Source organism: Astyanax mexicanus, chromosome 1 (genome assembly GCF_023375975.1).
Source record: "Astyanax mexicanus isolate ESR-SI-001 chromosome 1, AstMex3_surface, whole genome shotgun sequence".
Taxonomy (NCBI): domain Eukaryota; kingdom Metazoa; phylum Chordata; class Actinopteri; order Characiformes; family Acestrorhamphidae; genus Astyanax; species Astyanax mexicanus.
This window is the reverse complement of record NC_064408.1, coordinates 95,386,234-95,401,631: the sequence shown is the minus strand read 5'-3', so window position 1 is coordinate 95,401,631 and position 15,398 is coordinate 95,386,234. Positions and strand designations below refer to the sequence as shown.

General features: G+C 35.9%; 1 protein-coding gene across 1 annotated transcript; it reads right to left on the bottom strand.

Moving 5' to 3' along the window:
- Positions 1 to 738: 738 nt before the first annotated feature.
- On the bottom strand, positions 739 to 13,412 carry hhatlb (hedgehog acyltransferase like, b). Its single transcript, XM_007249049.4, has 12 exons — positions 13,255 to 13,412; positions 11,095 to 11,201; positions 8,964 to 9,031; positions 8,740 to 8,853; positions 7,779 to 7,973; positions 6,539 to 6,748; positions 6,275 to 6,446; positions 4,565 to 4,709; positions 4,430 to 4,465; positions 3,291 to 3,492; positions 2,670 to 2,811; positions 739 to 2,552 (listed from the first exon to the last, which is right to left on the bottom strand). The coding sequence occupies exons 2-12, from the start codon at positions 11,198 to 11,200 to the stop codon at positions 2,332 to 2,334; spliced, it is 1,611 nt and encodes a 536-aa protein (XP_007249111.1). The 5' UTR covers position 11,201; positions 13,255 to 13,412; the 3' UTR covers positions 739 to 2,331.
- Between the last annotated feature and the right edge of the window lie 1,986 nt (positions 13,413 to 15,398).

Genomic DNA, 15,398 nt, shown 5'->3' with positions numbered 1-15,398 from the left:
GAGCTTTTCAGTCCAGTTACAGTCAAGAATAATACTGTCATAGGCTCAGCATTCATACTTAATATTTAAAAAATGGCTCTCAAATGTTAAAACAGATCTGACAGAATATAGTAATTTTATATACTATATTTTAAACAAGTATATTTTTGTGTTGTTTCTTAAATACTTAATATTATACCATTTTTTGGCATCTATAAATTGATATGTAGAATAATATATACTGGTAAATTATTTTAATTATTAATGCTATGTTTTCTTTTGCATCAAATAGTGTAAATATTTTGCTTTGTTTTATTGTAAGCTTTAGTTGCTTAATCCCTGACTCACAGAATGTGAAATGTTATATTAAGTAAAGTCTTACCCCAAGATCTGCTGATTCTCATTTACACATCACAGAAGAATATGAACTGTTTTATTTTCTAGAGCAGCTGCTGTGCATGAGCAGAGAGGCTGTGTGCTTACATAAGTCCACAGAAATACCCCACAACGCAGACGGACAAGAAGAATCATCACCGTGAATCACTCAGACTTACACTGACACAGGCAGACAGTGTTAGACTTCATCAGCTCACAGAAACAGAGCAGCCGTCCATCACTGTATGATCAATCACTGTAACTGACACAGAGTTTGTGCTGCTTTCCTTTCCAGATCATTAACAACAAATGTAGATGTGCTTCATGAGGTTTAAAAAGCCAGTAATAAAAACACTGACACACAATACTGAGTCATACAGTCAATTATAATTCAAGTAGCCTTTTTTATTGCAGACGTATACTGCACAAGAGATGTAAATATGAAATATCATTCAGAGGGTGTCAGGATTGTTCACCATGTAATTGGTTAGTGACGAACCTCAACGAAAACTCTAAAACTTTAAACAAAATACACTGTATGATGCCTGAGATCTGTTATAGGTCTCAGCATTACACAATTATGCATTTGTCATGTACATACATGACCAGTCAAACGTTTAGCACAGCTTTACATTTAATGATTTAAAAAAAAGATCCTACAAGGTAAATTATTACTGAAGTAGTTCAGACTATGAAGGAACACATAAGGAACTAAACTTAAACTTAAAAGTGTTAAACAAATCTAACAACTCATTAAGCATTAAGGTGGCTCTTATTTAGGGTGTTGTTAACTTGTGGTTTCTAAGGCTGGTAACTCTTGTTCTTCTAGGGAAGTCCTGATGAGAGCCAGTTTCTTCATAGCGTTTTTGATAGGCTTTGCAACTGCACTTGATGATACTTTACTCACAACTTTACAACTGATGCTCTCAAACACATTAAGAGACAAAAAATTCAAGTAATTACCCCTTGACAAGTTCAGCACAGCTGTTAACTGAAAGCTATCCCGGCTGACTCTACCTCATAAAGCTGACTGAGAAAATACAGCCAAGATGTGTAAAGCTGCCATCTAAGCAAGAGGTGCTGCTTTGAAGAATCTAAAATATAAAACAGATTCTGGTGAATTTAATATTTTTTGTTTACTAAATAAGGCTAAGGTTTCTCTTCATAGTTTGGATGACTTCAGTATTAATCTACCATGCAAAAAATAATAACGTGATTAGGTGTGTCCAAACTTTTGACTGGTACTGTATGTGTATACATTTTCTGTGTATTCTCAGATTTACCACTATTACACTGAATTGCATTTAGGTTTGTTACATGTTTTTATTTTTTCATGTAATGTTGATAAAGTTAATTTACTTTGGCTGATTTTTTAAATTCCCTTTTAAAAGTTCCTCTATTGATTTAAAGCACAATAAGATGATATTTACAGAGTATAAGTATTGTTTCTGATCATGTGTAATATAACAGCACTGAGCTGTCTGAGCTATCATGTTTATCTGATACAGTACTGAAAATTTGTTCTCTATTGAGTACAAATATGTTACCTTTCTGTAGACATATTAGACCTTGTTTACACCTGATCACTTCATGTGTCTTTAGCATCAGGATTATATCTGGATAAGACTGCACCACATAAAAATGCAAGTGTAAAACAGGTAACACTACACATCCAATCCCTTAAACCACTTCACAAGGTTGTCTGGGAGGCAGTGTTGAAGAATACGTTTCTTCAATACTCATTCTTCAACCCAAACACCAGCAGTAATTACTGCACTACAAGCAAATCTGCATATTCCAGATTTCAGTCTGATTTAGAGACATTTGACTACCGAGAGGAAATGCCTGTGGTTAAAATCTCATGATGATACAATCCAAATACTAGTCAAATGAAGTGACCAGGTATGAACGAGATGTTTCTGTTAAATCAAGACTGTTCTTCTGCTATATTACTAAACTTAATATCAGAAAATCTCTCTATTCTGCCTTTTCCTTGCTGGGGTCAACAGGCTGGGCAGCTGTGGCATCCATTTGGGCGGCAGTGGCTGGAGCAGTGGCAGGGGTAGGTGGGGCAACAGGGGCAGGTGGGGGGATTGGATCCGGGTCATTGATCAGAGCCTGCTTCCTCTCTCTTTCTTTAATGATCTGCACCAAGCAGTAAGTCACAATCATCGCTGTGATGGTGGACAGAGGGAAACCTGGATGAATGGAGAAGGGTTTGATTTAAGCAAAGCTAAATATCTACAATACAGCACTGGAAATTATTCACTGGAATGACTTAACAGAAGAAATATGCATTCTACATTCTGGTTTACCTTTCAGCAGCAGTCTTTTGGCAACAAGCTTAGCGAAGTCGAGGCTGTTGAGTGCCAGGATGTTGTAGAGGACAATACTCCAGAAGTTGAATGTGTTAAAAACCGCTCTAATTCTGCGGGACATGGATTCAGACATTGCCAGCTAAGGACAGAAGGAAATAATGTCAGTAACTTTACGTAATTTAAAATACAGCAGTTCAGATGCAGTTTCAGATGCACTAATTATACCTAACCGCTAGAGGGAGTCCCTAGCTGTTTTAAAAACTGTTTAAACATCATATGTCCAAAACAGTAAAAATACTTCAAGTTTATCTATGTATTTTTTTACAACAAAGTATAATACATTATTATTTTAAAAAATATTTTAGAAACAATCAGACCTTCCATGGAATAACTTATTATGGGTATTTGAGGATTAATAATGTATTGTGTGATGTAGTGTAAATATGCACTGGATATGTTTTCAGAGCACTCTACAATATGAAGGAAATTCAAAATAGTTTCCTGTCTAGTTATTAATGGGTATTTTGGACACCACTTGTGTGTACAGGACAACCAGCTTAAGCAGCTGTCTTGTTCTTTCGTTTGTTTGTTTTTACTGTAGCTCATGTTCTCGCTCACCTCGATTGAAACAAATGGCTCCGTCTTAAAGAACTTGGTCATCCACAGCTCAAAGTTCAGCCCAAAGCAGTTGAGGAAAGCCCAGATGAAAACCACCCATCCTGGCCCAAGCCACAAGGCTGTGACTCCAAAAGTGCAGAGTGAGGCTATCAGCTCATCCAGAACATTGTCGTGTTTTCCACCGAGGTAGTTGTACACATACCTGCAAACATTGTTTTGCATTGTAATACAGTTACGGTTAGAAGGTAGACGTAGTAGCAGTTTTTAGTTTTTTTCATTCAGCATTGGATAGAAAGCTTTCCGCGTTAAAAAACTAAAGTTTTAATGTGTTATTTGTGTCTCTTTAGGTCCTATTGGTCTAAAATAAAAGCTCCAATCTGAGTGTGAGTAACACTTAAACAGACATTAAAACTTATAAAATGAATTAGAATGTAAATTTAACTAAGCCATTAAACCAATGTGGAACTACACACCTTATGAATACAATGGAGTAAAAAGTAAAGGTGCCATATTTTTCGCACTATAAGGCGCACATTCAATAAATGTCTATTTTCTGGTCTATAAATATAATACTCACCTCCAAACGGCCAAAGAGCTAGCGCTAAGCCTGATTATCGGATAATGCTAATGCTGCTCCAGCAATGCTAGCTAAGGGTTAGCAGCAGGCTACGGGCCGATAATACTCACCCCAGAACACCAAAAGTGCTAGCACTTAACGCGGTTAGCGGCTTATGCTAATGCCGCTGGACAACTAAACTAAAAACTCCTGTATAATGCTGTACTTCAGCGAGGGTTTTAATGCTCCTTACAACCTGACTGGTAAAATTCATACATAAGGTGCAACGAATTATAAGGGGCATTGAGGATTTTGGTAGAATTAAAGGATTTTAAGTGCACCTTATAGTGCAAAAAATACGGTATATTATTAATCAATTCACAGGAAATAACAAATCTATCAGAAATCTGTTTAACTCTACTAATTTGGAGACTCAACGCAAGTGATGTTTATGAGATGATAGAAACCACTCACCTTTGCAGTCAGCACATTTCACAGAAATAGCAATATAAACAATATTGTTATCAATACATTAGTTATAGTAAAAAAATAAAAAAAGGGAAAATCACTTTCTGAAACTTACTTGCAGAGCCAGTCGTTTATTCCTCTGTCAAAATGCCTTTAATGAAGAGCACAATGTCATCTTTTATTCTATTAGTTTTCTCATCACATGTTAAATTAATGCATTAAATCAAACAAGCACCATGTGTGCACTCACGTCTCAGAGAAGACATAGAGCATTGTGATGCATTTTGGAGGTTTGGGGGGGTCCAGGTGGTCCAGTTGAGAAATGGTGTTTATCACCCCGAACATCACCGCTGCTTTCACCCAATCATAGACCAGGTTCAAATAGGCCAAACCACCTAACATATAAATCAAAGCCATTTAGATAGATAGTATTAAGCCTTTAAACAGTGCAGTGTGGACCCAGTAACAGAACCTCAGACAATCTCAGTCTCATAACTACAGAACATAGACACCAATTTCACAGCAGATACTGAATAATATATAGTAGGTACAGATTAGGTCAGAAGAATAATAAATGAATAATAATTCATGTTAAACATATTAGAACACATTGGCACATGTGTATCTACAATATATATCCTGTAGGTATTATACACTCATAGGCAATAATATGTCCTGTATTTATGTTACATTAATTGGCAAGAAAATAACGCAAAATTTGGCATGCAGTTATGTCTCGGGCAGATATGTAAATGATTACAGGTATGTTCTTATTAGGTCTTGCTACAAAGGAAATTAAAGGGATTCTCCCCTGCACTCTAAGAAATATAAGTACAGATTTGTACTTAAAAGAGTACAAAGCTTGTCGCTGGGGCTGTACCTTATATTGAGGCACAAAAAAGTACCTTTCAGTAAAAGTCCTTTTTTGTACCCATGGTTTTTGTGGCAGTAAAGATCATAAAGATTATAAACATTATCATCAACTAAATATGGCTCAAAAACTTGATGATACAAAATTGTCTGGCTTTCAAATAAAAAATGTGCAATTTAAATATATATTGTTCATTAGTACAGTGATGCAAAATACTGAATGTACCCTTTGGCTGGTTAAATGGTACAAATTTGTACTTATTGCTGTTAGAAATAACTTTGTACTTCAGAGGGAACAAATCTGACCCCGTAAAGACCAATATTGTACCTTTGAAGGTACAATTATAAAGAGTGTACCTTCGAGTACAAAAAAGTACTCATATCGTACCTCTGTTTTTTAGAGTGTGCTGACCTATTAAAAAGTCTCTCAGAAACTACTTTTGGGTAGTGCACCTCTTGGTGAGAGATTGCTGACTGCGAGATAGGTCTGTACAATACATACAAAGTAATTTTGTCCAGTTGACAAATTTCATTCAGCCATAATCACTTTTGTTTTTGAGCTTTTGACACATTGCCCCAACTGCTGAGGAGATGACCTGGTCAGCAATCTTATGTAGCAGTCGTTCTCCCCTTGTAGTATCATTTTTCAGCAGGATAATGCTCAGCCACACGCAGCAAAGGTTTCCATGAAATGTCACTGCCAGATTGCAAGAGTTCTTTGGCCTGTCTGGTTGCCAGATATATCACCAATTGAGCAACTGTGACCAGCTGAGAAGCCAGCTTCAGCAACCTATGAGTGCACAGGATCTACAGACCCAGCTGCAACACATACAGAACCTGTATTTCTCCATAGCAAGCCATATCTCATCTTACATTCAGGATAGAGATGACCCAGCAGGGTACTAGAGCCTCCTTTTTATTGTACAAATTCCTCATTAAATTAATCCTTTCACTGGAATACTGTAATCACTTACATACAATATATCATTACATTCACACATACATATAAAGTTTAATTTAATTAAAATCACTTTTGGTGCATAATTGTCACACACCATGCACACAGAAACACAAACACACACAGACACACCAACAGCCCAGTCTGAGAGGTGTTTCAGCAGCTTCGGGTCACTGGGTATAGTCAGAATGTACATGAAGTGAAAGATGATGGCCACCATGATTATTACGCCCAGGTGCAACACGGCCTGCATGGAAATGTTCCACATCTCCCTCTCTTTTCTGCTCAGGTCAGGGTTATTGGCCTGCAGAGGACCAGACAGCAGCTGTGACTTAATTAAAACAGATGAGGACACCACCACCCTGTAAAGTACTCCCAGAATCATGCAGTGTGTACCTGTATGTAGAATTTATCAAACGTCATGATGGGTCCGAAATAGAAGAACGGGAGGTAGAAGTTGTATTTCAGCAGCTCCAGGATGCTGTAGTTGCCCTCTTTCTTCTCACAGTTCTCCAGAGCAAAGCTCATGCAGCGCATTATGGTGAAGCCACAGCCCCCGTAGAAGAGTATGTGACGGAGCTCAAAGTTTCCAGTGACAAACCCAGCCTACAGGACAATTAAATTAGATCTGATCAATCAGAATCATCACTGTAAAAATACCAACACTTTAATAATTTCATCTGTTCTGAGCTGATCTTTCCTGTGTTGTTTTTGTTTTAGGACCCAGGACTCTAAGGGTTCTTAATTGTTGCAGGTCTGCTGTCATTCTGACTTACAAACAGGTTAATTCAGCATTTGTTACCAGATCAATAATGTGCAAATATTAAGGATTTTGTCTTCACTTATATCAGAGATACAATGTCTTTAAAAAGTGAGAATGATTATTTTTTTATTTTTGTTTTTAGAAATTAAGCAATTCAAAGTGGGTTTAATGAAACTATATATATAAAACTATAAAATGTAGGGTGCAATGAAATTTTCACATGCACTGTGATTAATTAATAACATCAGTCAGTAACAGATGAATTTATATAAAAAAGATAATTCTTTGATATATTTTTATTTATATAATTTGTCCTGGGGCTTTTAATTAAAGGCCAAATAGTTAGGTGGGTTAGCCTATCAGTTAACTGGCGATACTAACGGCTAACTGTCGACTGTTAACCACTAACCTTCGATGCTAACCGGCAATACTAATGGCTAACTGGCAATGCTAACTGCGAACCTTCGTTGCTAACCGCTCATTGGCAATACTAACGGCTAGCTGGCGATGCTAGCCGGCGATGCTAACTGCTAACTGTCGATGCCAACCACTAACTAGCAATGCTAACTGCTAATTAGCAATGCTAACCACTAATCAGCGATGCTAACCACTAACTGGCATTGCGAAAATGATAGGGCCCTAAATATGGAAGATTTACAGACGAATATAAAACTTTCTGAACTTTCAATTAGATTCAGTATTAAAGTGATCTGATTTTGACAGATTTGAATGATGTGAAATGTCTAACTCATGTAGACAAAAAAAATACTCATGCATAATAGATCTAATCAAATCAGAATCAAATAATGCTGGTCAATAATGCATATCATATTGTACTTACAGAAGGTGTATTATGTCTGTTTTTTTTTTTACCTGCCAGGAAACGAATGGCTCCATTTTAAACGTTGCTAGAGTGGTGAGTCCAGCAGCAAAGCAGAGCCAGCGCAGTTTGACCAGAGAGATGCTGTAGAGCAGCACACAGTGGGAGAGGATGAGGGTGACGTACGTCCAGCCCATGGTGGACAGCACAGCCAGTAGTCCATACACCATGTAGACCAGAGAACGGTACTGTCAGAGAACAGTGAGGATGAGTTATGTGCCATACTTTACTTCCTAATATACGTTTTAAGTCCTAATAATGGTTTTCGTAATCTGCACTCTATATAAGGTATTACACATTTGAGCATCTGGTAAATGTTCCAGAACTATGGCACATCTAGCCATTCAAGAGACAATTTAACCATTAAACCAAAGCCAATGCATTATTTCAGTTTGATTACAGTTCTGGAGGAAATGCTTTAACATATAATGAAATTTCAAATTCACTACACTCTGATTTCATTTGTTTCTTTTTTAGTATGGCTCAAAATACAGTAATAAAATATACATGTATCTGAAATAATTATTAATGTCATATTGGAGTATATACTGTTTAAAACGCTTCATTTACAACACCCACTATTAAAAACTCACTCGCTCACTCAGTTCTATGACTGAAGGGTGAAGGTGCAGGCTACCATGTGCCAAGAAGCACCATTGCATCTCATTTGGACAGTTGAACACGCTTGAAGGAGACACTGACTGACAATTCATTATCAGATACGCACAGTTAGCACTGTGAGGAGTGATGGGGGCACATATTACCTTTAGCTGTGGGTTCAGATAAAACAAAAAATACTTTACTATGTGTTTTATTCGCTAGCTGATCAAATCCATTGAGTAGGACTGTGTACTGTACACTAGTGGAGGGTTTATAGACAGAGAGATAAGCTTCCAAATTCATCATAGATATTCTGGAAAGCTACAAATCTATGTGTTATCTCCTCAGACACACCTGTGGAGCCAGCATGGAGCAGATTTTGGCGAATATGACATGGCCAGACAGAGCGAACACAATGTGCTCACGGAACCTGCAGAACCACATCATCCACTCCGGATCAGCCGTGTCCTGCAGGAAGAGGTGACAAATTTCAAGCCATGTTAGTTGTGATGTTATTTACAGGTATTTACTGTGCAGCAGAGTTAGCAAATTTGGAAAAGAAAGCGACTGGATCTCACCATTTTTCTGCCAAAATAGTACCATCCTGGCTGGATGCTGGACTTGAAGGTCTTGCGGTTTACATTTGCTGATCAGGGAACATAAAAATAGATTTTGGAAAAAAAAAAACATGTAAACAGCACAATACTGAAACAATTCTGAAAATGCTCAACACTTTAACAATATATGAGTACAGTGATTTTCACAAATACATCAACTGAAAGACAATAATTTAGATAACATGCCGTATTTTAATCTAATATATTTATAGCCTAAGGAAGGGCACTATATAAAAATGATTCTGGAGATTTTACAGGATTATTTTAAGAATCTATCAGTAGTTTTGGACATTCAGTTGTATGTATATTATACAGTTTCTATGGGGGGTACAGGACACTGTAAAAGTGTTATCGTAGGAAAGTTTTGCAGAACCTATGTGAGAACAGAAATCTTTTGAATCTGACCTTTGTTTTTTTGTTTTTTTTTTGTTTGTTTTTTTACATTGTTTCACAATTTCAATTTCATGACAAATGGACTAGTAGACATGCTCCAAAAGTACTCGTTCTCCTGTACAGAGATTTTTGGAATGTGACACAGCCAAAAAGTTGTGTTATGCATCACTTTTTGACATTTTACAGTTTCTAATCGTATAACAACATTGTACATTATATTTTCAATTTGATCAACAAATTAGTGTTGTGAAATCTCAAATTTGAGTGGAATTAAAAAATAGAAAGTATAAATAACAGTAAGCTTATATAACAGAAAGCTGTTACTGTAGAGTAAATTTAACCAAAATTAGATTAATTGGAATGATGATTACAAATGATTTCAGTTTTTTATCTGCAGAAAGCTTATATAGTCCCAATTAAACCTTTAGAGCAAGCATCTATTGTAGAGCAAACATACAAAAGTGTTTAATAACAACAAACAATTGTTGGAATATGCTTTTACAAATGATTATGCAGGTTTACTGTTGGGTGATATGACCTCAAATCTATATCACGATTAATTGACCATTTTACCTTGATTATGAATAATGAACAACTACATAAGCTGTTAAGCTGTTTCAGTGTTCGAGTTCTTCTTAGTGTTTGAGCTCATTGTTTGGGTTCTCTGAGTTTTCCCTGCTTCCATGTCACCGGCTGGGTGGGGTGAAGTCATGTGACTACATAGGCAGTAGTATGTTTTAAGGGGTTAGTATTCTAAATATAAACAACTGTAGTCAAAACACTAAGTACTAACAGATTAAAAATAAATAAATAAATGACCAACATGGGCAAGATTCCATAGATTAGAGCTTTTATAGTTGTAGTTTTTATTTATTTTCATTTAATTAATTGCCTAACACTATTTAACTGTATATTAATGTGCGTGAAATGCTGATTAATGGTATTCTTCAATATCTAGATTACCTAGAACATCTACCTCCCTCATAAAATCTTGTACTACTTCTCTGGGAATTTTATTCTGCAAAGACCTGAACATGACCTTGTTTAGGGGTCACCAGCACTATTTCCTTTCCTACTGGCTATCATGGCTTTTTGTCCTGGGGTGTCTTGGGACCTTCTGGACAAACAGCTTCACCATCCTATTTTTCTTCCCCCTCTAGTGTATTAATACTGACACATGATCCGTACTGCGTGGTCTGCATAGTTCTCAGCAGCTGGCCCTGCCTTACTGCTCTCTGCCCTTTGCCATAGACAATACTCTAGCTCTGTGTGCCCTCCTGGATGGGGGGGGGGGGGGGGGGGCAACAGAGAGAGAATAAATAACTGTGTGTGAATGCAGGGGGGACAAAAGCTAAAATGTTGCAGAGGTTAAAAAAGCTACGAAAGCTACGAAAGGATTACCTAGGTTAACACTGAGGCATAGTTTCATTAACACAAAGTTTAGGGCTAAACTGTAACATTAGGTGTGATTTAATTCATTTAATATAATTTGAGCTTGCTAAGAAATAAAACAGGCTAATATGCTAGTAAAGCTAACATTCTTACTTAAGCATTTATAATGGAAGTACCTTCATACTCTCCAGATCAGATAGCTTCTCTCTAAAAGAATCATTGGCAGGTGCTGTGAGGTGCTGAACTGTTTAATGTCAGCTCAGGTTAGTGTGTGTGTGTGTGTGTGTGTGTGTCCATTCACACTTACAAGCGGACACATCAAAAATCCAGCTGGCGGCCCAGAGCATGGCCATGGACAGTATGACGTAGTAACAGTAGAGCTCATATTTGGGTAGAGCTGCTTTGACCCCCATCCTGCAAGTGTAAAACATTAAAATACACAATAAAAGAAAAACAAAAGATGTATTTTAGTCAAGAATACAGTTTTAACGTAAAATATATGATTGAAGGCTCATAAAATAAATCAATAAAAAAGAAAAAGTAGTAAACCAATGAAAAATAGTAAAAAATAAAAAGAAATAGTAAAATATTTATTAAATGCAGCATAAACTACTAAATTAATAACCATGAGTTAATAAATAGCATGCCTCACCAGAAGAAAGCAGTGTGTTATAATTAGTTGAAAGGAAATCTCTACAACATGAGATCCATTTTTTATATATTATTATAAAGTATTCAGTCTATAACCGTTTAGCTCTGCCCATGCATGTTAAAGATAATAAGGAAGCTAATACATTTAAAAATACATTAGCTTTTTTGGCCCACAGCAGTTTAGCCCCACCCACTCATGTTGAAGATAATAAGGAAACAAAAATCAGATGCATTAGCTTATTTGGCCTATAACAGTTTTTATGTTAATTAGGAAATTGTTATATTTTAATAGATTAGCTTTTTTTTACCTACAACAGATTAATAATAATACTACTAATACATCTACATACATGTACACTAGCTTACTTCACGTTCAACAGTTTGGCTCTGTCCATTTACACAATTAGGAAACTAATACATTTACATACTTCAGTCTAATTGGTCTACTACTGCTTAGTTATACCCAATCAAGCAGTTATCATTTATAAGGAATATTTTAGTGTGGTCTTATTTTTGAATGAGAACAGCCATCAGAACAGAACAGAGATTTTTTTTACATGTTATTCTTAAAGAAAGACTGTTTCATTGTAAGAAAAAAGAGGATGGAAAATAACCGGTAGCTATTTTTCATGTTTAAAAGCATAAAAATGTAAAATGTGTACTTTAAGGGAAAAAAGAAAGTAAAATGAGCTCTGTGTGCACCTCAGGATGTGCATGGAGGGATCTATAGCTGTAGTACAGGACAAAAAATGTTTGTGAGGGTTAAATAAAAGCCATTAAAGGATATACAGGATTAGCTACGTTAACATTAAACACAAAATATCATAAGCACAGAATCCAACAAGTGTACTTTAAAGAGAAAAGAGAGTCAAATAATGGCTAGAACAATACACTAGCTCTGTGTGCCCTCTGTGGATGAGCTGGGAAACAGTGAAGAGAAATAAATAACTGTTTTTGCACGCTGGGGGCCATAGTGCAGGACAACAGCTGAACTGTTGTGACGATTGAAAAAAGCAATAAGCTAAATCATGCATAACCACTAAATAAAAAAAGTGTATTTGAAGGTGAAACATTTAAAATGCAGAATACGTGTTTTTTTTTTATTTGTGGTATTTTGAAGATGCATTTCATTAAAGATAAAACACGGATTGCATCATTATATAATGACACATTTGAACACATACTTGTGCATGCTGTATAATACGTACAAACATATATATATAAAGCATAAATGTATAATTGGTAAATGCAGGACATTAATGAAGGGGGCGTGTCAAGGTTAGAACTCTACACATAAGAACTCTTATACTCAGGTTATTTTTAATGGTACAGCGCTGTTCTGGTTGGGTCTTACAGGTTACTGTCCTTTTGGAAAGTGCCCAAGTTCCCTCAACATTTTCAGGAGAGCAAGGGCAAGAGTTTCCAGCAGAATGTGAGTTACAGCATTTACACTCTGCAGCAGGCCTGGCTATTTTTAACCGGGCTATTTCTCTCCTCTCAATTGTATTCCGAGCATCGCACAGGAGCAGTGCGATAGGAACCGTTTCTATTCCTTTTTGTTCTGTTTTGAATCACTACTATACATCTGTAGTGAAAGGTGATTTTTCATAGGATTAGATACAACCAGTTTTGTGGGTTTTGAGGTTTAAACAGTGATGCTTCATGCAGTTAAATAGATAGTGGGGGTTAGGGGGATATTGAAAAGGTGCTATAAGATAGTAAGAAGTTGTTTTTTGTAATCATTCAGTTATACAAGGGCATCATGCACTACAAGCAGTTGTCAGGTGGCTCCCAGTGACTCCTACTATACACTAACCTTGAGTGCAGTAAAGCCACTGCAGAGCTGAAAGGGTGTTTAGGTCAGTCAGAGCTTCTTCAGAAAAGGTAGACTTGTACTGTACTTATAAACTGATCAGTTGAGAAATCTCTGATCCGGAGCTGGCGAGGAAAGCTGTGGAACGTCCAGACTGCCAGCTGGACAGTTGCGGACAGTTAAAGATGAAAGGGGCGGAGCTTCAGAAGTGGGCAGCGCAGTTGGGACAGGCCTGTTAGCACCATCCTGTACAAAGACACAAACATGACAAGTGTGTGAATGATCAGATAAGTAAAACTAAAGGAGTAACCTGTAGGGCTGCACTGTAACATTCATTTTCTCAAATACACACAGTGCACACAGATTTAAACCAAGGTTATTATTGTTACTGTGACCTAAATGTTTTATATATTGATTTTTAATGAATTGTATAACCACTTAAACCTGAAGCTTTAACACTGAAAAATGTTTTTCTTCATTTTACCCAATTAAAAACCTCTGGAATATAATCAAGAGGAAGATGGATGATCACAAGCCATCAAACCAAACTGAACTGCTTGAAGTTTTGCACCAGGAGTGACAAAGTTATCCAAAAGCAGTGTGTAAGACTGGTGGCAGAGAACATGCAAAGATGCATGAAAACTGTGATTAAAAACCAGAGTTATTCCATTTATAAAGTTTTTTATTTCTCAAGTATTCTTCATATCATTCATAAATTTTGTGTTTTCATATATGAATTTCTTCATATCACATTCATGTCTCATTCCTTTTCAAAGTTTTTAAATCCTATTTATTTTATTTACCTTTTCTGCTGGGCTTAATAAGTGTAATGCAAGTGTCCCACACACTGTTGATGTTTGTTGTCTATTCAGTGTGTTTTTTTTTAAACAGGTGAATTATCATAAATAAACCATGTTTATTTTAAGTTTTAAACTTGTGTATCACAGTATGTATCACAGTAAATGTTGATTAAACCAATATTAATTTAAATAGATACAATATTTAAGAGGAGATAAAGTTTTTGAATGTTTAAACATACACTGGGTTTATCTAACGAAGAAAAAAAATGATTCCTGTTTCTTTCAGATTAACATAACAGAAGGGTTAAACAAAATATAAACCGATATACAAAGACTTCGTGTAAATAAGTATCTGTCCCATCATTTACAAAACAATTAATTTCAGATTTATAAGCCTTCACGTTTTAGGTATGCAAAAATCAAGAAATAATGCAAAAACTGATAAGGAGCCACTTACAGAGCCTAATATATAGGAAGTAAAGAGATATTAAAAAAGGTAAATTTAGTGTAATCTTCAGTGCAGCTGCTTACCTTGATGCTGTTTCTGGTCAGTCTGAAGAAGACGGGTGCTGTTTGGAGAATGGTGGCTTTGTTCATTGTTTAGGAGTCAGCAAAGCTCAGAGAAAAGAAACCAGCACAGAGCCTCTCTTCTCCAAAAGTGGGGTATTAGTATCTGCTCTGAGTTTCACTGTAGTTAACTGTTTTATGTATAAAACTGGTCCTAACCATCAAAAACACTGCACAGCGTTTTAAAACTACTGGGTCATCCATGTTCAAATATAAAATATTAAACAATCGAGTTTTATTGTTTTCTATCTGAGCTTCACTTTAAATAATGGATTTACTGTAGCATGCTAAAGATTGGGCACCCCAAAATTTCTGTTACTCTGAATAGCTATGCAATAATATTCGATCACATATTTAACAGTGAACAGCATTTTAACTAGTCATGACAAATGACCAATGCTTAAATAACTGACTGACTTCATACCAACAGTGTGGAAAGAAAAATATAGATATTTCCAAACTAAGATTATTCAAATAGTTTTTTAAATAGTATACGTTCTTTGTTATGCTATTTAATTATCATTTTGTCAGTGGAATTTAAATGGTTTTAAAAATTACCATAATATCTTTTATCACAATAATTTCTGGAATGATATATCGTCCACAAATAAAAGATATGGTGACAGGCCTAGTATTTTATTAAGCACTCCTATTTCTATTTTCATCTTTTACAGTTTTAAAATAAAACACTTTACATGGCCATTAACTCGCGATGACTGTAAAAAATGTGGATGCTGTTGTTTTGTTCTGTTGAAAACCAGCCGGTCCAAAATGTTTTAA